At 44.4% G+C, this 25,197-nt stretch overlaps 1 protein-coding gene across 1 annotated transcript; it reads left to right on the top strand.

Moving 5' to 3' along the window:
- The first annotated feature begins 11 nt into the window (after nucleotides 1-11).
- On the top strand, nucleotides 12-23,364 carry Sf3a1 (splicing factor 3a subunit 1). Its single transcript, XM_075944112.1, has 16 exons — nucleotides 12-151; nucleotides 2,990-3,111; nucleotides 8,793-9,000; nucleotides 9,949-10,206; nucleotides 13,658-13,732; nucleotides 15,253-15,403; nucleotides 16,280-16,473; nucleotides 17,411-17,528; nucleotides 17,954-18,139; nucleotides 18,819-18,940; nucleotides 19,044-19,289; nucleotides 19,806-20,013; nucleotides 20,446-20,600; nucleotides 21,773-21,874; nucleotides 21,988-22,059; nucleotides 22,713-23,364. Exons 1-16 carry the CDS (start codon nucleotides 89-91, stop codon nucleotides 22,812-22,814), a joined length of 2,382 nt encoding a protein of 793 aa, XP_075800227.1. The 5' UTR covers nucleotides 12-88; the 3' UTR covers nucleotides 22,815-23,364.
- The last annotated feature ends 1,833 nt before the right edge of the window (nucleotides 23,365-25,197 follow it).

Genomic DNA, 25,197 nt, shown 5'->3' on the forward strand with positions numbered 1-25,197 from the left:
GCGTTGTAGCCTTCGTGTGGGGAGCTTAACCTCACCGCCGTACCGATTGTCACCCTGAGGCGGACTGGCAGCTCTGAGCGTCGCAGTCATGCCGGCCGGACCCGTGCAGGCGGTGCCTCCGCCGCCGCCAGTAGCTACTGAGCCCAAACAGGTACCGCGCCCCGTGCTCCTCAGCCCGCTGCCCCGGTGTAGGCCTCGTCCCTCCCCTCCCGCGCGGGCGCTACGGCACTCCTGCTGGAAGCCCAGGCAGCCCTGAAGGACGTGGAGGGACTGCAAGTCCCAGGAGTCAACGCGCTGCGTTGCCTTCTGGTCCCAAAAAGCTCCCTAGAACCGGAATTGTCAAAGAAGCTTGCGGACTTGCAGCCTAGGCTTCACCTGGGGGCTTATTAGAATCACGAAGCCTCCGCTCTACACCTTATTTTAACCCGATCCCAAGGTGTTTCGTTCAGATGTGAGAAGCATTGGGCTTGTCTGTTCACTGTGGCTTTTGGGCCTACCGGTCGCTCAGCCTTTGTCCAGTAATCGCTAATTTCCTAGATTGCCTTATGTCTTTTTCGTTTTTCCCAAACACCTACGAGGTGCTTTTCCTAAACCGGACAAGGATCCAGTCTTCATCATTGGAGAACGGATGAGGCGTAACCCCTGTCTTAAGAGAGAGTCCAGACATGTTAAAGTACAGGCATGCTTGAACACTTAATGTTTATTTTCTGTGTCGGTGTAAGTGATAAAATGTCAGGCAGCCTTTAAAAGTTCTCAAGGCTGGGCCCGTGACACTCGTCAGTAATCCCGGCATTTGTGGGTCTAAGGCAGGAGGATCATGAATTGAAGGCTAACTTGGACTACAGGGAGAGACCGAAAAGCTAACAGATTGCTGAGGTGGAAGTATGTGGGGAAATAATTGCAGTTAGGTTGGATACAAATAAGCCATGAATTTAACCAGCACTGCTTGCTGGAGCAGAGGGGAAATGAATGTGAGGAAAGTCCGCAGGAGTGAGAGGTGAGTGGCTGTTTTGCAGGAAAGAATAACAATGGAGAGTGATGGGGGAAAGGAAATTAGTCAACATACACTTATCGGGCACATACTATATGCTGATTGTTGCTTTGGGTTCAGAATACAATCCCAAATATGACAGATAAAGCCCATGTCCTTTCTCCAAACGTTTACGTATTTGTATGCTTGTGTATTTTCATCAACACTGGGGAATAACAGACAAGGTGATACCAAATAATAGTTACACCACGGTAGAGTCATGTGCTCCCTCTTTTCTCAAAGGTACGTGAACAAGTGTGGCTCAAGTACAAATTTGGGATAATGGTGGTAGGATTTGAACATGTCTATGAGGACAGTGGGAGATAGGTTAGGCTGGATAGTGCCATTTGTGTTTCAGAAACATAGACTTGCAGTGCTGTAAAGAGGGGGACGAGAAACAGTTAACCGTATCCCAAAGACACTGAGGGTTTGAGGGATGGGCCTAGGGGCCAGGCACAAGTTTGTTATTCCTGTGGTCTGGAGTAAGAACACTTAAAGGTTGGCATATCAGGATCCTAAGAGCTAATACGCTTCAAGTGCCTGGGGTGTACTTTGTGTTTGGTGAATTAGGGAGGCTCAGGAGACCTGGAAAACCATTCTAAAGCTTGGTGGTATTTAAGACTTGCCTGGGAGATCGATGTAGGCAGGATTTTTCAGCCTAAAGTAGGGAAAGGAAATGTAGAACATAGTTCTCAAGAGTGTCTGGCCGAAGACAGAATACTGAGAAGAAATCGTAAACCATATGTTTAGAGCAGTGATTCTTGGCCTTCCTAATGCTGCAGCCCTTTAATGCAGGTCTTTGTGCTGTAACCCCAAACCATGAAGCCATTTTTGTTGCTACTTCATAATTGCATTTTGCCACTGTTATTAATCGTAAATATCTGATATGTAGGATGGTCTTAGGCGACCCCTGTGAAAGAAAGGGACGTTCAACTCCCAAAGGAGTCGAGTCCCACAGGTTGAGAACTGCTGGTTTAGAGGTTTCCAGTGTATAGGTTAAGAGGTAAAATGTAGAAGACAGAAGACGAGGCTCCCGCAGCTGCCAAGAATATTTGAATTGAGCAATCAGGAAGCAGAGACAGGCGGATCTCTGTGAGTTTGGGGCCAGCTTGGTCTACAAAGTGAGTTCCAGAACAATCAGGGCTGCACAGAGAAACCCTGTCTCAAAAACCCCCTCAATAAATAAATAAATAAATGAAATACTTGAAGTAAATGAGATGGAATAGAAACTTGTAATGTTAAGCTGCCAGAGGAAGAACAAGGGGAAGGCAGCAGCCCAGAGGAACATGAAGATGGAGGGAATCCCAGTTTTTTAAGATGAGAGCCCAACTCTTAACTGAGAAGAAGAAGAAGCTGCTGGATAAAGCATTAAAGAACCGTTGGTGTCCAATTCCATTGAAGCTCCACAAACCATTTATGCATTTAACAGTGGCTAGGTTTATGGAATTGGTGGATAAAAAAATGGACAATTAAGACAAAATGGTCTATCAGCCAGACTTTTTTCTTCTTTTTTCTCTCCTTTATTTCTGTTTGTGTTCAGTATAGAACCTAGAAACTCATGCAGGGTAAACACATTAAACTACTGAGCTTCTCTTTGGCAGACAGTCATTAAGTATTCTGTGCAAGACGCAATACTAGGTTCAGGGCTAAAGACACTGCCTTTTGGATGCTAAGGATATAATCAGTTCCTTGTTTAGCATGTGTAAGGCTCTAAGTTTCAGCCCTATGTCAGCAAATAAGCAAAAAAAATAAAAATTGTGTATCTGATCACACCAGTCTGCCTGTCTGAAGGGTAGCCAAGAAAGCCATTCTTTTCCCTAGCTCTTGGGAATGGCCCCATATAAGAAGTCTGCAGAACAAAGACTATTGTCAGCCGTGTCTTGGAGAAATGCTAGAAGCTGGTTTATGATAGCCTAACCCAAACCAGGAATTTGAAGATCTTTTCTTTTGTTTTCACAGCCAGTTGAAGAAGAATCAACGTCAAAGGAGGAATCCACTCCCTCCAAGCCTGTGGTAGGGATTATTTACCCTCCTCCAGAGGTCAGGAATATCGTTGACAAGACTGCCAGTTTTGTGGCCAGGTAACAGCTGCTTCTGCACAGTGGGTTGGGGAAAATTGTAACATAAAGAAAGGGCTTTTGAGTCAGCACAAAGGCAGTATGATGTTTTTGTTTTTTTGTTTTCTTGTTTTTCTTTTCCAAGACTATGGCTTAGGCTTGTTAGTTCCTCCAAAACCACAGTAGGGCCTGGAGGTGGGCAATAAGCAGGACTGGTGTCTTTGACATGTAACAGCAGTAACCACAGTGAGTGCCATACCCAACTGTATAGTCACCAGGAGTTTCAGCTTCCAAAACAAGCCTGAGGGAATTCCTGGTGGCTTCTTTTCCCTGATGATGTGTATGCTGTGTTTGGGCTGCTGACCAGAGGAGATAGAAGGAAGAGTTGATCATTCTCCTTGTGTAAGGAGCCGTATACGATCACTTGAGGTGAGTCAGAAGCGAGCTGATAGGACTGAGTAAAGCTCAGTTATGTTCTAAACACTTCGTTAATCTTTCTGGGCAGGGTGGACATTGGTCAGACTTTTCCCCAACCTCTTCATCCTACATCCTTAGATGTAATCTTCAGGCCCACTTGACTCTAAAGGCCAACACATCCCACAGATATATCCAGTCTGCAGATGTTTTGTTTGTCTTTAGAATCTTTCTTTAAAATTCCTATTACCACGCTTAAAAATGAAGTGATTTCACAATCTGTCTGGATTTCTGGCTTTTCTTGAACTAGACTGCTTATATGAGTACTACATGGCCCTGAACAGTGTCTAGGGGCATATGCTGTGTTAGGCCCACATTCATAGTCACTCCCCTGAGGCAACGTCTCTACCACCTTGTATCATTTAATAGGTGTTTCTTTCCCAACTTCCTACTCAAGTAAAGAGGTTGTTTGACATCTTTCGCAGTGTCCATTCCATGAGAGTTTATGTCACTTTAACTTAGACTTTCACCTAAAAACTGCCCTAAAATTAGGACATTGGGTATTATTATGTTTAGTTGGCTAATGTTTCATAGCAACATTAATGCCTTTGCCGTTTCTCCTGTGATGTTAATAATTGGGAAAAGGGTGTTGCATAAGGAATAGGTGCAATCTTACTGTCAGGACAATCCCTGCCAGCTGTTGTCACCTTTTCCTGTTTCCTTCTGCTCTTAGCATCCTTTTTTGGATGTGGTAATACCAGCACAAATACTGTCATGTCTTGATTTTTCTATATGCTAAATTGTAAACATTTCCTACACTACTCTATGATTTCCCTCATGCTGGATGCTTTCTATAAAGAGGGATGCAGGGTGTTGAGACTATGTTTTCTTGAGATTGTTTTCAGTGTTTCCACTTGGTCAGTGAAGCTGTAAGAAGAGTTCGAACATTGTTTTTTCTTCTTATATGCTTTCTTTAGAAGAAAATCCCATGTGAAACATTAGTGGCTAAGAGAGCATTAAAAGAAAAATTCTAAGGGCTGGGGAGATGGCTCAGTTCAGTAAAGTGCCTGTCATGAAAGTACAAGATCTTGAGTTTGTATTTCTGATTCTCATGTAAAAGCAAGATTTAGTGATATGTATTTCTGGTAACCGCAGTACTGGGGAATGGAGACTGGCAGATTCCTGGAGCTTGCTGGCCAGGAAGTCTATCAAATTATTGTGCTTCAGATTCAGTGAGAGACCTTGTCCCTTGCCTCAAAAACTAAAGTGGGGCCCGTGTGTTGATGCACTCTGAAGACAGAGGCAGGTCAATCACTGAGTTTAAGGCCACCCTAGTAGCATTTCAGGCCAGCTAGACACTATCGGACACTATCTAAAATAAATATATAGATAAATTTAAATAAGGTGGGAAATGATAGACACCTGATAGCATGTCAACCTCTGGTATCCACAGGCTTGTGTGCACACATGTATGCAAGTGACTTTCCAATAATTGTGTCATGCTCTGCTACCATAGACAGAAAAGCATGACTTAGTTCTCTTAAAAAGAAGAACCCATCACTGTATAGTGATGCACACCTGTAATCCCGGTGGTTGTGAGGATTTGGAGACTAGCCTGGCTATTTCTTTTCAAAGAAGGAAATAGGAGCTGGAGGAGTGGCTCAGACATTGGGACCACTTTCTGCTCCTACAGAGGACCTGAGTTTGTTTCCCCGCACCCATGTCAGGCAACTCACAATCTGAGTAACACACATAGACACAAACTATATTTTTGGAAAAGGAAAACAAAATGGATTGGATATTCCTTCAAGTCCCCTAATTATGTGAGGCAGAGGGAAGTGGGTCTCTGTGAGTTCAAGGCCAGCCTGGTTTACAATGTGAGCTTTAGGTCAACCAAGGCCAAGATCTTGTCTTTAAAAAAAATAAATAAATAAAAAATAAAAAGGTTAGCCAGGTGGTGGTGGCTTATGCCTTTAATCTCAGCACTCGGGAGGCAGAGGCAGGCAGATCTCTGTGAGTTCGAGACCAGCCTGGTCTACAGAGGTAGTTCCAGGACAGGCTCCAAAGCTACAGTGAAACCCTGTCTCAAACCCCAAGATAGATAGATAGATAGATAGATAGATAGATAGATAGATAGATAGATAGATAGATAGATAGACAAAGAAAGGAAGAAAGAAAAAGGTTGATTGTGTAGCTTAGAGATGGAGTGAGTGTATATTTTTATGTACAAAGATATGGATTCTATCTCTAGTGTAAAAACACCACTGTGTTTATAAGATGGGTTTTTAACCATGGCAGTCATTTTTGTAGACATTATAAATGTGAACTTGGGATGGCTCAATGGGTAGAATGCTTGCTGTAAAGTATAGGACTTGAGTTTGACTCTCTAGCACCACATAAAAAGTGGTATGTGTGTGTGGGTGATTGTAACCCCACCCCTGGTGGGTAAACATAGGGAAATTCTTGGGGCCCACTAACTGGCCAGCCTGCTTAACCATAATGGTGAGCTCCAGGCTCAGTACAAGACCCTGTCACAAAAAAATAAGATGGAAAATTATAATTGGAGGTTTCTCTCCTGCCTGCCAGTTCCCAAATAAGCACTCAGAGGCTTAATTTTACTTATAAATGCTTGAACAAGGCTCAGGCTTATTACTAGCTATCTCATATATTTAAATTAACCCATATTTCTTATCTATGCTTTGCCACAGGGTTCATGACTTGTTACCTTATTTTTTACGTGTTTCCTCAGTGGCTGGCTGTATCTCTTCTGTATCTCTGCTTGGATTTCCCTCCTTGCTATGTCCTACCTTGCCATAGGCCAAAGCAGCTTTATTTACCAACCAATGAGAACCACAAATACAGCATACAGAAAGACCATCCCACAGCAGAAAATGATAGAGAAGGTTACTCAGTGTCAACCTCTGGTCTCCCAGTGAGCGCTAGTGAGCATATGCATTCATATTCATTCTCATTCTCTCTCTCTCTCTCTCTCTCTCTCTCTCTCTCTCTCTCTCTCTCTCTCTCAGAAATTGTAAATAACATAACGCTTTGAAATGAAGGGACAGGTCAGGATCTTGCTCTGGGAGAGGTATATTTAGGTCTGCTCTGCTAAACCTGGTACTCAGGAGCAGGCAGTGGGTATCTGCAACCAAATCTGGCTGAAAGGAATCTTTTCTCTGTAGGTAGGTCTTCCCAGACCTGCATTTTTCTGTCAGAAAGCTAAATTGGAAATACCTTTAAAAAGCCCCGCCAGCTGGGCTGAGTCAGAGTCAGGCTTTTCTGCTGAAATCCATTCCTTATGTTGGAAGATCTAATTCTAAAATTAGCAGTAAGCCAACTTAGAGCACTGGAATTTCCTGGAATAAATACATCTGCCTTCTCATTATATCTTTCTAACTGTTTCCTGATGTGTAGAGACTATGGCTTAGGCAGCACTGCAAGAGACAACCCAGACCCCCTTTTCTAGAAGGAAGCCATTAGTCTCCCTGGGCATTTTCCAGACGTGGTGACCTGATTTAGTGGGATCCAAATCAAATCTGTGTGTGGTTTACATTACATAGGGAGGTAGGAAAATGCTTCTTTCCAAAGCATGAGGTTCTAGTTGGACTAAAGCACAATTGAGACTTCATATTAGTCAAGCTACAGGGTGTGACCAGAACTTGCTAGAGTCTAGGTTTTTCACAGTCTGCCATGGATGTCACAGATTGTTTTGGTGTCTAATCTTTTGTTTTTTGTTTGTTTTGTTTTAAAGATTTGTTTATTATGTATACAGTGTTTTATCTACATGTATTCCAGCATGACAGAAGAAGCACCACATCTTATTATAAATGGTTGCTGGGAATTGAACTCAGGACTTCTGGAAGAGCAGCCAGTGCTCTTAACCTTTGAGCCATCTCTCCAGCCCCTTTAGTGGCTGATCTTAACCATAAAGTCACCTATATCCTGTCTTCTGCTCTGTTTAACTGACAGGACCAGGGGTGGTGGGACAGTCTGAAGAAAGTGACCTGTCTGGCACTAATCCCTGCAGCAGTGGGAATTGGAAGTCTGGCTTGGTGTCTTCATTGTGTCCCTGAATGTAGGTTTCTGGCGACAATCAGTGGAAGCCCCTCCTAAGAGGCTAGTCATCTTCAGGGTTGGTGGAACTGCCCCTTCTAGGCTACACAGTAGTAACTATCCCCTTTGTTTGCAAGCCACTGTCAAAAAGTCTTGAGCATTTCCTTAATCACTACTTACACAAATCTCAATAATGCCTGGAGGTATATAGAGAAAGTGATATTAGTGAAAATCAAAGCAAGGAATACTTTGGAGCCTTGACCTTTGTGAGACTAAGTAGTGAGCAGAAACTTGAAGGTCTATATCCTGTGTCTTTTTAAGGCTGTGTGCCTTTAAGCTGACACAGATGGTATATGTAAGTATGACACCTGGAACTAGGTTTGGTGGCACACTTAGTGGCTCCTGGAAGGTAAAGGCAGTCAGATCAAGGGTTCAAGGCCAGTTCTTAGCCTAGTCTATGTGAGACTGTATCTCAAAAAATCCAAACCACAAAGTTATGACCGCTTGAGTTATACCTACTGGGACTCTTAAAAATTTGGATTCCCCATTTTGTCATCGTTCTAACGGATTGACTGCATTTCTTTTGTGTGGGTGTGTATCTGTATATGCACATGTGCACAAGCACACACACGGATCGGAGCACAAGTTGTGAGAGTTAGTTCTTTTCCTTTCACCATGTGGAACCAGGAGATCAAACTCAGCTTGTTCATCTTGTCAGCAAGCATCGCACCATGACCTTATCCTGTAAATATACAAAGTAAATAAATCTTGCAGAGCCTCATGAACCTTACAGAGAAACATTTCCTTTGTGGGCCTCCCAATAATAAATGAAGTTACTTTAAGCAGTGTTTGGACAAGCTATTAACATTTATTAGCTGTTTGAGTTTTTTGGGTTTTTTTTGTGGAGCTGGGAACCAAATCCGGGGCCTTGTATGTATTAGACAAACATTCTACATTTCTGTCACATCCTTAGTCAAAAATGTTTTATTCTAAGAAAAAAAAAACAATTGTTCAGCTGGTTGTGGCAGAGGATGACTGGTGGGAGTGGCCAGGTCTACATTGGCAGATAGCACTGACTGCTAATTCCTAGTTACTAAACGAGGAGCTCCAATATACCAGGGATAGACTGGTTTTGTGAGTGGGTGGTGGCACAGATATTGATACGGATGGAGGTTTGGCTCTGAGTCATCACAAAGGTTGTGGTATTCATCATTTGATGTGTTAACTTTTCCCCACAGAAATGGGCCTGAATTTGAAGCCAGGATCCGACAAAATGAGATCAACAACCCCAAGTTCAACTTCTTAAATCCCAATGACCCTTACCATGCCTACTACCGCCACAAGGTCAGCGAGTTTAAGGAGGGGAAGGCTCAGGAACCCTCAGCTGCCATCCCCAAGGTTATGCAGCAGCAGCAGCAAGCCACCCAACAACAGCTGCCCCAGAAGGTTTGTAGCGCAGCCCCTCTTTGTGGGTTAGGGAGGAAGCAAGCTTGGTGGGCATAATTAGCTCTGCTGTCCACAATCACCAGGGACAGAATAAAGTTACCCTTGTCTTTCAGAATCACTGATAGTACATAGTACTTTTTGAGCACTTGTTGGTCAAGCTCAGTGCTCTGGGCCCAGATTATGAAGAGCCCAGTGGAACAACTGTTTAATAGATGATGAAGCTGAGGCTTGTCCAAATATGATCTATCAATTCAAGGTGTGAGTTAGTTGTAGTGTGAGAATAACATTTTGGCCTGGATGAGCTAAAGGAGGTGATTTAGCCCTGTACCATTCCTTCCCTTTTGTTTGGGCGGTTCCAGTACCCAGTTTGTGCTGGGGCCCAGGAGTGTTGAAGCCAGCACTAGTCAGTAAAGATAGAAAGTGCCAATGCAGTTTGTTTACTGTGTAGAACTGGCCTGGTCTCTTCATTTTACACAGCTCCCAGACTTTTGTGAGAAAAGCAGCCTTTTGTTTAGCCATGAGAAAAATTGAAGTCATGTTTGAAGACCTTGCATTTTGATTGCTGCTTGTAGGGCCTAAATTTCTCATTGTAAAAAACAGCCATAGTATCTATTCTGTCTGCCTCGTGGTTCTCTTGGAGGTCATTGATGTACTTTATGCAATGGGATTTACTACAGAACACATGGGTCTTATTGTATAGCCTCTTAAATTAGATTTTACAGCCTGTTTCCTTTGTATTTTTGCCACCTCTTTAGGCCTTTAATTTCAGGATGGGAGCAGAGATGTAGATACTTGAAGCAGTAGTTGGGTGAGACTCCAATGCCCTTGGGTACCAGTCTTCTCATAGCAAGTCCCAGTGATGCTCAGTTAATAAAACATTGGAGTCTTTGGCCATTCTGCAGAGTTAGTTTACTACTTCTGTTCTGTTCTTATTCAATGCTGTCTTAGGTCCAAGCCCAGGTGATCCAAGAGACCATAGTACCGAAGGAACCCCCTCCTGAGTTTGAATTCATCGCTGATCCCCCCTCCATCTCAGCCTTCGACCTGGATGTAGTGAAGCTGACAGCTCAGTTTGTGGCCAGGAATGGGCGCCAGTTTCTGACTCAGCTGATGCAGAAAGAGCAGCGCAACTATCAGTTTGACTTTCTCCGTCCGCAGCACAGCCTCTTCAACTACTTCACAAAGCTGGTGGAGCAGTATACAAAGGTGCTGGGTTGGGGCAGAGGGTAGTGTCTCACACTGGGAGTATAACATTCACTTTCTGTCAACAAGGACATTGCTTTGTGGGTATCTGGGCAAATGTGAATCCCAGCTTAATGTAAAGTGTGTGTGTGTGTGTGTGTGTGTGTGTGTGTAAGACTGTAGGTGCTGCTGGGCGGTGGTAGCGCACGCCTTTAATCCCAGCACTTGGGAGGCAGGGGCAGGCGGATCTCTGTGAGTTCAAGGCCAGCCTGGTTTACAAGTGCCAGGACAGGCTCCAAAGCTACAGAGAAACCCTGTCTCGAAAAACCAAAAAAAAAAAAAAAAAAAAAAAGACTGTAGTTGCTTTTGTGTCTTTCCATGGAGCACACTTTGGGTCAGAGAACAGCGTTCAGCTCCCCCTTCCACTCAGTACATCGGGTTTGCATAGCTTGTGCTTTTACCTGCTGAACCATCTCAGAGACTCTAAATCTTTATTGTGCTTTTTGTTTGTTCTTTTAGAGACAGGATCTCTCGGATCTCTGTGAGTTCGAGACCAGCCTGGTTTACAGAGCTAGTTCCAGGGCAGGCTCCAAAGCCACAGAGAAACCCTGTCTCGAAAAACCAAAAAAAAAAAAAAAGTAAAGACAGGATCTCACTGTGATTCTAACCTAGTTAACCTTGAACTCACTGTGTAGATCAATCTGGCCTCAAGCTCATAGATCCCTGGGATTAAAGGCACACCTCCCTCGCCTGACAACAGCTTCAGTGGTTATCTCTTTAAATCTTGTTATTGAGGAGACACGTTTACGAAGCATTATTAGGTGGCCATCTGCTGTGTGACAGGACTAGGTAGCACTAGCTGCTTTTAGGTGTATTACATTTTCACTTGTCTACTGTATGGCCTGAGAAGCAAGCTCTTTCTTTATATAGTCGCTTCCTATTACTTAATTTAATCCTCGAAAACTTTAGTGGTGTTTCCCCAGTTTTCAAAAGCATAAATGGATTAAGAAAGATGATTTTATGGGGCTACAGTTAACACCTCAGTGGTTGAGTACTGTTCTAGCATGGATTCTATTAATTAATTTTGCTCTGGATTAAGTGCTGGATAAAGACCAAAAAAAGGAATGAAATGCAAAGTCATCAGAATGTCTACAGTCTCAGGCTAGTAAGCAGTGTTGTTGAGATTCAAATCTTTGTTATTTTTACCCAGTGAAGTAATTTATACCAGGAAAGTTCAGTATGAGTTTATTAACATGAAAACATGTACAACATATTCCCATTTGGCCCTGGTGATTTGTAGCCTGGGTTACAAACTGAAACCGTTTTGTTTGTGTTTTGTTTTGTTTTGTTTTGTTTTTTGTTTTCTGAGACAGAGTTTCTCTGTAACAGTCCTCACTGTCCTGGAACTTTCTTTGTAGACCAGACTAGTCTTGAACTCACAGAGATCTGCCTGCCTCTTCCTCCTCCCATGTGCTGACATTAAAGGCATGCACTATCACTGTCCCACTTTGAAATTGTGTTTAGAACAGAATCTGACATGGAAATCTGGTACTTAAAATTAATTAATCAGTTAGCTGGGTATAGTAACTAACACTTCTAATGCTAACTCTAGGAAGACTGGGGCATGAGGATTACTAGGAGTTCTAGGCCAGCCTGAGCTCTTTAAGAGACTTTCTGCTTTAGAAATCAATTTTTTTCTTTTTTTTTAAAGATTTATTTATTTATTATGTATACAGTGTTCTGTCTGCATGTATACCTGAAGGGCAGAAGAGGGCACCAGATCTCATTATGGATAGTTGTGAGCCACTATGTGGTTTCTGGGAATTGAATTCAGGACCTCTGGAAGAACAGCTATTGCTCTTAATCTCTGAGCCATCTCTCCACCCCTAGAAATAAAGTATAATGAGTTACAAAGGACACTCACTGGTATATGATTACCAATGGCACATTTTTCTTGCTTTCCTTTTTAGTAAGATGGTCTATACATCTGTTCTTAATATTTAGAAACGGTGTTAAAGATCTAAGTTAAAAGAATTCTTAAGGACTAGCTCTATATAAAATTAAAGATACAAAAATGTAGCCAGGTGGTGGTGGTTTATGCCTTTAATCCCAGTACTCAGGAGGCAGAGGCCGGTGGATCTTTGTGAGTTCAGGGCCAGCCTGGTCTACAAGAGTTAGTTCCAGGACAGCTAGCTGTTACATAGAGAAACCCTGTCTTGGGGGAGGGGGGTTATCTTTAGAATCTAGAAGCTAGTAGAACAATAACTGAAATTCAAATCCAAAGGTTACTGTAAGTACACAGTATCAGGTTTTTGTGGATTTTTATATTTTATTTATTTTTACTTTGTATCTCTGCATCACTCATGTGCCTGGTGCCATCAGATTTCCTGGAACCAGAGTTATAGATGGTTGTGAGCTACCATATGGGTGCTGGGAATTGAACCAAGTCCTCTAAAGAACAGACACTGCTCTTAGCTGCATGCCATCTCTTTAGCCCCATAATATCAGTTCTAAGTAAAGGCCTGGGTTCAGTTTGAGCTGCTTTCATAGTTAGAAATCCTTAGTCTCTATTTTGTTACTTTTTTCTCTCCTCTAAATTTGGATATTGTTATTGACTCATAATTGAAGGCACTAGTGTCTACTCATGGAAAGCTGTTATAGCAGGTAGATTCTAGGGATAAAGGTATAAGGGGAGCAAGGTAAAATTGTACTGCTTTATGAGTGGAAGTAGATACTGCTGGGACAATTGGAATGGTTGTTAGAATAAAGGCAGTCGGTGTCCTTGGTAAATGCACGTTCGACATTGGGTAATGAGTAGTGAGAAGATAGAAATTTGTCTTCATGGAGTTTTTTAGTTGGGAGGAGAATACAAGTGAAGTGTCCTATGTGTTTCAGATGGAGATAGATATTCTAGATCAGAAGGCAGGGGTTGGAAATTCTGGGAAGTAGGGAGGAGGTGGTTGCAGTCTTGAACAGGACAGTAGAGAGGACTGAATGTTTTTTTTTTTTTTTTTTTTTTTGGTTTTTCGAGACAGGGTTTCTCTGTAGCATTGGTGCCCGTCCTGGAACTAGCTCTAGTAGACCAGGCTGGTCTCCAACTCACAGAGATCCGCCTGCCTCTGCCTCCCGAGTGCTGGGATTAAAGGCATGCGCCACCACCGCCCGGCTGATATTTTCAAAATGATAAGAGCACATCAGTGTCGTGTCAGCAGCCATAATGTAGCATGTTCTGGATAACCTGCCAGTGGCTTACATGCTTTACTGGGAATCATGGAGATGGCCTTCTCTAAAGTAGTGGTGTCAACATTTGGAGAAGGAAATATAAGTTCTAGCTGTTAAATAATTTGCACACTCTTGACATGTAGAGTTGGGGATGAGGCTAAGAATCCATCTCTTATGTTCTGTGATGGGCCTGGGAAGGCTGCTTCTTTGTTTATATTGTGATTTACTGACAGTTGCTGTAATTCTCTTTCAGATCTTGATTCCACCCAAAGGCTTATTTGCAAAGCTCAAGAAAGAGGCTGAAAATCCCCGAGAAGTTTTGGACCAGGTAAACAAGGATTTCCCACTACCAGGTACCAATGTATCAGGTTCTTTATGTGGGTTTTGTTTTTGTTTAGAAACCGTCTTTGAGGCAGTACAGGTTGACCTTCTCTAACCTTCAGGCCATGTGTATGAGGTGCGTATGGAATGTAATGACCTTCAGGTTAGGCATGGGTTCTATCCCTGGTACATCTCATTCAACATGTGAATACAAATATTCCAAAATTAGACACACTTCAGTTCCCAAAGCATCCCAGGTAAGGGATAGTCAGCTTGAACCTAGTTGTAGAGTGCTGAGAAGAAAAGCCTTGTGATGACTACAAAGTCCAATTAGAAGTTTAGCAAGTTTCTCTTCCCTACTTTAGGCAGAAACTTCCTCCCGAGCGGATCGCCGGGTGAGAGATGGTAGGTGCCTTCTGAAGTCACCAGGCTCTCACAGTTGAGCAGGCATATTGGGTGGTGCTGTTTGGTTTTAACTGTGAGGTGACTGCTTCTCAGACACTTAGATTGTCGCTGCTTTTGAAGATAACAGGGTTTCTTTTTAATTTTTAAAAATGTTTTGACAGATATAGTGTCGCACCTCTAATCCCAGAACAACTTCAAGGCCACTCAGGGGCTACAGAGTCTCAAAAAAACAAAGCTCCCCCCCCCCCAAAATCTTTGATAGTTTCATATACACTTCTGTAATTTTTAGATGTCTTCATCCAACCTGCCTCTTCCACTGAAACCCTTTTTCAATAAGGTCCCTCCTTTCTTGTCATCTTTTTGTGTGACCCTAATGCGTTTATTGGAGTTGCTTACATAGCCATGGGATAAGAGATTATTTACTGGAACATGGCCAGTTCACCAGCAACTGCACCACTGCAGAAAATGATAGCCTTACTTAAGGCACCCTTAATTAATTGCCAGTAGTTCCTCAGGGAGGAATGCCTTCCTCCATTTGTACTGGACCGCTGATAGGTCCAGTATTTTGCAGGTAACCACAGCTACCGTGAGTTCATGAGTCCAGTGGCTTTGTTAAGTCCAGAAGATGTCTTTTTGCTGTACATTTCCCCATCTTCTGACTCTTACGTTCTTTCTACTTCCTCTTCTACAAATGTCCACTGAGCCTTGGAAGGAGTAATATGAATGTCCTCTTTAGGGCTGTATACCACTGTCACTTACCCTTGGCCTTTGACCAGTGCCTGCATTAACTACCACAAAGTTTAATAAGAGGTTTCTCTGCTGAGACCTAATCATGAACAATTAACAACATGACCATCTTGCAAAAGAATAAAAAAAAGGTAATAGGATACCCCTAGGGTGTATGACACTTGCAGCCACTAGCTCTTGACAAGGCTTAAAGTACCACTTAACCAGGTTTTCATGCACTTTTGCTGCGAGAGTTTGCTGCTGTGAGTGCAGAGGCCTTTGCCAGCTCTGGTGGAACACTAGAAGTTTTCTCCTTGTGAATATAGTTGCCTCTTGGTCTGAAGGTGAAGCCCTGAAGCCTCATAAGAGGCATCTTGCTATTTCCTAATCCTGTAGGTGTGTTACCGAGTGGAATGGGCCAAATTCCAGGAACGTGAGAGGAAGAAGGAAGAAGAAGAGAAAGAGAAGGAACGAGTGGCCTATGCTCAGATTGACTGGCATGATTTTGTAGTGGTGGAGACAGTGGATTTCCAACCCAATGAGCAAGGTAGGTCTAGGAGGAGAGTGCCTTCGTGTGGAAGCCAGGAAGTCTGGTGCTCCTGGGAGCAACAGAGCCAGGCACAGACTTTATTAGTGTGTTGCTTCCCTGTGTTCCAGAAGGGGAAACATTGTTCATTTGCCCAAGTTAAATGCAATTCAACAGCTGGTTACTATGTTAGACTCTGATGTCCTCTGCAGATAATAAAATCAGACAATTTCCCAGCCTTTGGGGCATTCACAGGACAAGGAATGCCTTTTCTTGGTTTTTTGTTTGTTTGTTTGTTTGTTTTAGGAGATGACATATTAATCAGAGTTTTCCAGAGGAACTGATATATTGAATCGTGCTCTCTCTGTCTCTGTCTGTCTGTCTGGATTTATTAGAGTGACTTACAGCCTGTGGTCTAGCTAGTCCAACAATGGCTGTCTCCGATAGAAAGTCCAGGATGCTGGATGTCTCAGCTGGTCTTCAGACTCACTGGAATCCTGACTAGGGAAAGAGTGCCTCAGCAGCAGGATAGGCAAACCTTCTATCAAGAATGAGGACAAGCAGGCAAAAAGCAAAATCTTCTTTCTTTCATGTCCTTTCATACAGGTTATCACCCGGTGCAGCCCAGATTTAGGTTGTGTCTTCCCACCTAAAATGGTCAATCAGAAAAATCCTTCATAGGATTTTAGTTAATTCTAGATGTAGTCAAGTTGACAACCAAGAATAGTCATCACACAAAGTCTCAATGTAGTCCTGGTTGTTCTAGAACTTACTTTGTAAATCAGGCTGACTATAAACTCACAGAAAGTCTGCTTGCCTCAGCCAAGTGTTGGGATCAAAGGTGTTTGCCACCATGCCCAGCTCAGAATGCCATTGACCCTGGCTTACGCCTTTTAGGAAACTTCCCTCCCCCAACAACACCAGAGGAACTGGGAGCCCGAATCCTTATTCAAGAGCGCTATGAGAAGTTTGGGGAAAGCGAGGAGGTGGAGATGGAAGTTGAGTCTGATGAGGAGGATGAGAAGCAGGAAAAGGCTGAAGAGCCTCCTTCCCAGCTGGACCAGGATACTCAAGTACAGGACATGGATGAGGTAAATTCCCCGGTGGTTTTAGCCTACCTTTCTCCTGGAGTCCAAGAGGTTGGGTGATGCTCTCCTAGTCCAAGGTTCCATTCTTTGAGGCTCAAAAGATGGTGAGCTCCTGGGCTGGAGAGATGGCTCAGCCGTTAAAGGCTAGGCTCACAACCAAAAGATAGTGAGCTCCGTAGAAGGCCAGACTGACTGCTGCTGTTTAAACCCAGGCAGCCCAACACATCTTTCCAGCTCCAGCAACAAAGATCAGTTCATAGGAAAGATTTGAAAGCTGTGCTGGCCTTGTATAGTCTGTTGCTTTCCATTTGGCTCAGCATTCCTGCTCCCAACCTACGCCCTTCACCAACACTGTTAGGGAGCCATATTACCCTGTGCTTTTATGCCTTTCTAGCACTTAGGTCTAAAAGATCACTAGTTCCCTAACTTGTCTAAATGTAGCCTACATGTCCTTTCAGAGATTTCTACCCTCTTCCAGCATGGCCCTCCAAGTAGGCACAGAGTCCTGAGCCAAGCTGCTTTCCCCACTCTGAAAGAATCTGTGTACTGCTTGAGAAGAAAGGGCCCCAGTGTCTGTGGGAATTGACTTTTTTTCTCCCTCCCAGCATTGCTCTGGAAGCAGCTACCATTGAGTACTAACTTGGCCCCTGTATTCCTCTTCTGTGTGTTAAGTGCCTTTGGCCTCTTGGGATCGCCTGGTGCCAACCACTGGAAATGCTTGGGAGGAGTGTTAGCACCATGGTCCCTGATGCTTCCATTCATGTTGTGAGGAAACAGCTTGGCTTGCTGCCAGTTGACCTCAGCTGCCCCAGAAGGCTTAGCAAATGGATTTTGGCTGGCAGGGGCCAAGGCTCATTGGCACCCTGAGAGTTGCCATAGTCTTGAGCTTTGGGAAAGCGGCCTTTCATCTCCTAGGTTGTGCCACTGCCTTGCTTTTCAGGGTTCAGATGATGAAGAAGAAGGACAGAAGGTGCCTCCACCCCCAGAGACACCCATGCCTCCACCTCTGCCCCCAACTCCAGACCAAGTCATTGTGCGAAAGGACTACGATCCCAAAGGTAGGGCCTGCCTCCCAGACCTTGTGCTGCTAAAGAAAGTCCTGTATGGTCTTGTGTGTTCTTCAGATGGGCTATTTCTTTTTTTTCCCCCGAAGTTTAAAACAATTTGTTACATTCTGGCATGTTCCTTATTCACAGAATATTATATGATTTATTCACCATATTAATGTATAGAGACTTAACAAATTATTTCAATATAGGCATAGCTGTAATTTAGCCAGATGGGCTGTTTCTAGAAGGACTTGTGGTGACCCCATGTTACAAGCCTCGTGGTGGGAAACACAAGTAGTCCTCTCCAGTTTCGGGTTTCTGATGTGAAGGTGGTACTGGATGAATGTTTTCAGTGAATGACGTTTGAATACACCACAATCTTAACTTGAACTACCGTTCAGAATTCTCACTTAGACACCTCTGTTTTCTCTTAGCTTCCAAGCCTCTTCCTCCAGCTCCTGCTCCTGATGAGTATCTTGTATCCCCCATCACTGGGGAGAAGATTCCTGCCAGCAAAATGCAAGAACACATGCGTATTGGGCTTCTTGACCCCCGTTGGCTGGAGCAGCGAGATCGCTCCATCCGAGAGAAACAGAGTGATGATGAGGTTTATGCACCAGGTGAGGTGGAGGGTCCCATCCCATAGCTTGCTTATGTAGACACAGAAAGCTTGAGGTCAGTGAGAGTTTGGGAGATAGGTGCAACCAATGTTAATGCAAAAGAAATCTTTATTTTCCAGCATATTGAATTCTCCAAAGGCTGGTACTGCCTGCTGATACTCCGTAACAAAATACTGGCAATAGCTGGGAGGGATACTTAGTCTTTTGCTATCTTGGACAGACTTGTAATTGAAATTCTCTTCTTCTTGAGTGACACTCACAGGTCTTATTGCCAAAGCAGCAGGATAGGGCTTCATGTGGAGGTGCATATCTTTAAACTCAGCATTCTGTAGACAGAATTCTGTAGGCAGGTGGATCTTTGTGAGTTTGAGAATTGTAGGACGGCCAGCACTACATAGAACCTTTAAAAAGACAACAGGATAGGAAGGGGGCTGCCGAGGGTTAGGGACTGGGTCTTTAATCCTGTTAGTAAGGACTGGACAAGCACCAGGTCTTTAGGATTACTCCTTCTTTGGCAACCTTCCCAAGACTCTCATCCAAAAGGATGAGAGTGTCTTATTGGAGCTGAAAGCCAGCCAGTGCTGTGGATCCAACCTCCACACTACATTCCCAGAAAACTGCTGACTTGCCAAAGGGCGCCAGCTTTAGCTTCCCTTTCTCTCCATTCTATTGTGTACAGGTCTGGATATTGAGAGCAGCTTAAAGCAGTTGGCTGAGCGCCGTACTGACATCTTTGGGGTAGAAGAAACAGCTATTGGTAAGAAGATTGGTGAAGAGGAGATCCAAAAGCCAGAGGAAAAGGTACAATTCCAAAGAGTCTTAGTACCTTCCCTGCCCTCTGTCTCCCACATGTGGGCTCAGTTCCAAGAGTCCTGGCAAACTGTATCTTTGCTTTCCCATGCAGGTGACTTGGGATGGCCATTCAGGTAGCATGGCCCGGACCCAGCAGGCTGCCCAGGCCAACATCACCCTCCAGGAGCAGATTGAGGCCATCCATAAGGCTAAGGGCCTGGTGCCAGAAGATGACACTAAGGAGAAAATTGGCCCCAGCAAGCCCAATGAAATTCCCCAGCAACCACCACCTCCATCTTCAGCCACCAACATCCCCAGCTCAGCACCCCCGATCACATCAGTGCCCCGGCCACCTGCAGTGAGTCAGAAGCCACCCTGTGATCAAGTGTTTTAAACTTTGGTCCTTAGGGTGGGATGATGTCTGGGAAGGGCAACTGTTTTAGAGTATGGCCTGAATGCTAGTTTGTTCACTTGAAAGTAGAAACTTGTAGCTTTGTCTTCCACTGCAAAGGAACATTGCAACAGGGAGTGAGCTGAGTGGCGAGGCAGATTTGAGGCAAAGAAGGGCTCTGGGCTTCATGGGTCTTTGAGAACTGGTGGCCTGTATCCAGGAGATTAAGTCAAGGTCAACCTCTTTAGTGGTACTGTCTGCCATGAGGAGCTGGTTGAATCCGAACCACCAAGCCCCAGGTGGACAGAATATCCTGGAACTCTCAGCAGTGAGTTGTTAACACGGGCCTGATGTGAGACTTAAGTCTCAGTGATAAGCAGAGTCCACGTTGTCTAACCCTCATCTTGTGTGGCCAGTTGTTGTGCTCTTGAACCTGAGCCTTGGTTTTCTGTGACTGATGTATGGGTCTCCTCCCACCCTCAGATGCCGCCTCCAGTTCGTACCACTGTTGTATCTGCAGTACCTGTCATGCCTCGGCCACCCATGGCATCTGTGGTCCGGCTGCCTCCAGGCTCAGTGATCGCCCCCATGCCACCCATCATCCATGCACCCAGGATCAATGTGGTACCTATGCCTCCTGCTGCACCTCCCATCATGGCACCCCGCCCACCTCCCATGATTGTGCCAACAGGTCAGTCTGAGTGTTGCTTTCCTATCTGTTAGATCAGTTCACAGAACCATGGCTGGTGTTAATGACAGCTAACTATTCCTACTGGGTATCTATCCAAAGGAAATCCAAACTGGGATCTAGGAGCCATAGTTATTGAGGGAGACAAGATATTGGCATGGCTAGTGTGTCTGCATCTGGTGGTCAGGTCCTTGACAGGCTCAGAAGCCTGACAGTTGACTTTCTGGCTGATCTTGCCCTGCCTCTAGTCCTTTGCTGCCTAATTTGGGCAGCCTCCCAAGGCTGCCTGCCAGAGAACCTGCTGAGTGCCAGACTTACCAAGACAGGGCATTTCATACATCTAAGGAGTAAAGCCTTTAAAAATCTCCCCAGTCCTGCCTCCTGGGCCTCTGCACCCCTTCTATGTTCATTGGGCACTATACCATGTCTTTGCAGCCTTTGTGCCTGCCCCACCTGTGGCTCCAGTCCCAGCCCCAGCCCCAATGCCTCCTGTACACCCCCCACCTCCTATGGAAGATGAGCCTCCATCCAAGAAACTAAAGACTGAGGACAGCCTCATGCCTGAGGAAGAGTTCCTGCGCAGGAACAAGGTCTGTGATCTAGAATGCTGCCTCTTCCCTGGAGTATGTGGCAGCATCGTGGGTTGCCCAGGCTTCAGCTATTTTCCACTCCCTTTCTGTTAGCTTCTGGGATGTAGGTCAGCCAGAGGAAGCTTCTGTGTATGTGTTTAACGTGAGGTCAACAGCTGGGGGAACAAAGTTCTAGTGGTGGTGATGGTTCTGATAGTATGGAGTCTTGTAGAGGCCAGTGTGGAGATGCCAAGACAATATCACCTAAGTGAAGTTCAGTGAAGGAGCACTAAAGTAGCTGGAGGAAGTCCTAGGCATGGCTCTTAAATTCAGTTCTACCCATGGGGCTGGAGAGATGACTCAGTGGTTGAGAGCACTGACTGCTCTTCCTCTAGAGGACCTGGGTTCAATTCCCAACACCCACAATAGCAGCTTATAACTGTCTGTAATTCTAAGATCTGACACTCACATACAGACATACATGCAGGCAAAATACCAATGCACATAAAATAAAAATAAATCATTTAAAAAAAAATTAGTTCTACCCCCAGCCCTGGGAAAGCTGCCTATTATTATAGGATTCTGCTTGACATTCTGGACCAAGGATCCTACCTTGGCCTGCCAGTCACTAGGAAAGTTGTTAGGCGTCAGTGAGGAAACAGAGTCCTGGCTCCCACTAGATTTGCCCTGTAAATTTGATATAATTGTTTTTCCAAGACTAAAGTCTATTTTTTGAGCACCTACTAAAGGTTCAGACTGTCCTCTCTTTAGCATTCTGAGCTGCATTGAGCTCAGGCATCTTGTCCACTCTGGAGCTGAGTTGTGAGCCCAGTACTTCAGACCACATTCTTTATCCTACTGGTCCTTGGGGTTGCAGAATATTTTCACCTTAATTCCAAATTAACTAGAAAACAAGATGGGTCTATTTAAGGAAGGGAAAGGAAACTGAGCATGGTAGTATACCCTTAAAATCTCAGAACAGGAGGATTGAGGCCATCCTGGGCTAGATATGAAACCCTGTCTAAAAACCAAAAATAAGGAAATGAAGCCTTGTGTAATGTGTCGCAAGTAGCAGCAGTAATAAATGGGGCCAGAGGGACAGGAATCACTGTTTGGATGGGCCCATTGTTAGCAGAGCATAGTTCCTGGTTGCCTTGGAGCTCTCCAGGCATAATGAGCACTCTGTTTTTCAGGGTCCAGTGTCCATCAAAGTGCAGGTACCCAACATGCAGGATAAGACAGAATGGAAGCTGAATGGACAGGGACTGGTCTTCACTCTCCCACTCACAGACCAGGTATGTATTGCCACCCCTAATTGGTATACGTGCTTGAGAGCCAATGGATTAGGTCAGATGTTTCCAGCTGGTTTTAGCAACAGAATGAGTGTGGCTTTTCTTTGGTCCCACAGGTTTCTGTCATCAAAGTGAAGATTCATGAAGCCACAGGCATGCCTGCAGGGAAACAAAAACTACAATATGAAGTAAGCCAGAGTAACCCCGGTCTTGCCCCTTAGGTTCCAGCATCTCTCTCATCCTAGAAATAATCTCCTGTTACAAAGTAGAATGGGAGAGACCTGGATGTGGCCATCTGAGCCCATCCCAGAAATGATACAGCTGGACTGCTGGGGCAGGTGAACCTGACAGTGCTGGACCTAACAGCACAGCCTAATGCGGGGTCTAAAAACCTGTTAGAACTGGATGGGGACCAGGCCAGTGATGTGATCTTAGCCTGGTTCTCTCTGCAGAGGGGGTATTCCATGTCTTCTGGGACTTCATCTCCTCCTCTGTAAAGCAAGGGTGTTGAATTAGGTAATCACTAAAGGTCTTATGACCTGAGAAGTTGGCTGTTCGTTGGACTTGATCATGGCTGACATCTTGGGGAGTTGAAAATTGAACCAGATGTTGATAAAGGTCCCTTATGTTTGTCAATATCAGCTGGAAGGAAGGAAGGGAAAGGAAAGGAAGAAAAGGAAGGAAGGAAAAAGTGTTCTAGAAGAAACCGAAGTTCTGTAATCCAGAACTGGCCTCCCCTTAAGTCTCCATATTGCTGAAGTCTAAGTATTAACAGCTATGCTCAGCTGTGTGATGTGGTCAAAGACAGGTGCCACAGCTAAGACGTTTGTCTGTTTTCCAGGGCATTTTCATCAAGGATTCCAACTCCCTGGCTTACTACAACATGGCCAGTGGTGCTGTCATCCACTTAGCCCTCAAGGAGAGAGGTGGCAGGAAGAAGTAACGAGAGATTTCTGCAGTTGAGTTCCTGCCTTGGACCTCTTCTTTTACCACTTCTTCCAGGAGCTTCTCTGGAACCTCAAGCACAGCCTGTGCATTTGTTTCCCTCTTAAATCAGTTTGGAAATTCACCTTGTTCTTAGAGTTGTTGCCCACTATCTAACCTGACATGGGTAAGAATAGCAGAGCTTTCTAAGCCAGTCTGTGGAATGACTTCATGTTAGGTTCTGGATTGGAGGTTCTTCAGGAAGCCATTAGGGATGGAAAACCCAGGGCTTTCCTACTGGACAGTCCCATAATGCCAAGTGATGGTTGGCTGATAGAATATGGTTACTGTCATTGATCATTTTGTATCATGCTTTGGTCTTTCTAATAAACCTCTTGAAGCCAGGCATGACTTGCATGCCTGTAATCCTGGGACTTGGGAGGTGCCGACAGAATAATTAGATGTTCAAAGTTACCCTCACCTGTAGAGCTTGAGGCCAGCCTGGGCTGTGTGAGATATTGTGTTAAACAAAAAGTATTTTTAAAATTAAAAACAAAACACCTCTTGGACCCTCGTGGAATCAGTTTAATAAGATCTGTCTCTTAACCAATTGTGTCCACTACCTGGTGCTGTGGAGCTCTTAGGGTCTCAGTAGTCGTGGTGTTTGGGTGTAAATTTTTGCTGCCGTCAATTAGTCTTTCTTCTGAAAAACTATGGGCTGGGGAAGTGGCTTGGTGAGTGTTAGAGGGAGGCTGCTTGTTGGTTCCCAGCTGCTCTCTGCTTCTTCGTCCCAGCAACCCAGAACCGAAATAATCACACAGAAACTATATTAATTAAATCACTGCTTGGCCCGTTAGCTCTAGCTTCTTATTGGATGGATGACTCTTACATATTAATTTAATCCTTTTTTATTAATCTGTGTATTGCCACGTGGCTGAGGCTTACTGGTTAAAATTCTGGTATCTGTCTCTAGTGGGGTTACGTGGCTTCTCCCTGACTCCTCCTTCTCTCTCTCAGCATTGAACTTAGTTCTGTTTTCCCCACCTAGCTCTGTTTCCCTATAGCTCTGCTATAGCCCAAAGCAATTCCTTTATTTATCAGTGGTAATCACAGCATTCAGAGGGAAATCCCACATCAGGTAAGTAAAGTGCTTATGGCACAAGAATCCGCGTAAGCTGCTGTAACCTCTGTGCACTGGGAGGTGGAAGACTGAGCCAGAACCATCTGAAGCAGGCCAGTGAACAAGAGAGACCCTCTCTAAAGCCAGATGGAAAGCAAGGCCTGATGCCTATAGTTGTCTCCACGTGTTTACAATGGCACACTTTTACATAGACACATTTTATATTTGGGACCCTCTAGCATGCAGAATCTCACAGCACAAGGACCACAGTACCTGGTATAGTAGTTTCTTTCAGACCTGGAATCACCCATCCACTGATTGGCACAGTGATTTTTTTTTAAATATTTATTTATTTGTTTATTATGTATACAATCTTCTGTCTGTGTATATGCCTAAAGGCCAGAAGAGGGTGCCAGACCTCTTTACAGATGGTTGTGAGCCACCATGTGGTTGCTGGGAATTGAACTCAGGACCTTTGGAAGAGCAGGCAATGCTCTTAACCACTGAGCCATCTCTCCAGCCCCCGGCACAGTGATTTTTAGGTAGTGTTTCATCTAGTGTGAACACAGGTTGTTCTTTAGGATGTGTGTTGTTAATTATGCCATGTCTGTGGGCATATCTAAGGGCCTTTTATTTAGTTTGCTGCTTTATTTTTGTTGTTGTTGGGTTTTTTGTTTGTTTTTGTTTTGTTTTGAGACAACTGTCCTGGAACTTGCTATATAGACCGGGTTGATTTTGAATGTATAGAAATCAGCCTGCCGCTTCCTCTCAAGTGCTGGGATTAAAGTCGGAAGCTGTTAGACCTGACACTGCATTCTGTTCAAGCACTTGTGCGGCAGTCCTTATGTGTTTTTTCTTGTTTGAGGTACCAAAGGCAAGTCACATGCCCATAATCACATGTTTCAGATGAAGAGTATGGGCGAAACATTTGCCTCAGTCTTGGTCACAGAGTGAGGTGCTGGTATAGGTTATTATTTTTGGAATTGTGCTATTGCAGAGGCATAGGCGCTGCTGTAAGTATTCAGAGGGAGGGAGATGAGAGCCTGTTGATGATGTAAACAAAGCTGGTTTTATTTTGAGGATTATACATGCTCAGAACTAAGAGTTCTTGGTACCTTTTCATTTGCTATGATTCAGGTGTGAGAGAGGAAAGTGCTTTCATGATCATGGAAGCAGTGCTCTAGTCCTCACTGTAGCTCAACCTTTCCTCTCTCAACCTAAGCTTAGGAAGCTCCTTGGCAGGGCTAGAAACTTGGCTTCAGCACAAATTCCTCACATTCAA

The sequence above is a fragment of the Microtus pennsylvanicus genome, chromosome 12 (assembly GCF_037038515.1).
Source record: "Microtus pennsylvanicus isolate mMicPen1 chromosome 12, mMicPen1.hap1, whole genome shotgun sequence".
Taxonomy (NCBI): domain Eukaryota; kingdom Metazoa; phylum Chordata; class Mammalia; order Rodentia; family Cricetidae; genus Microtus; species Microtus pennsylvanicus.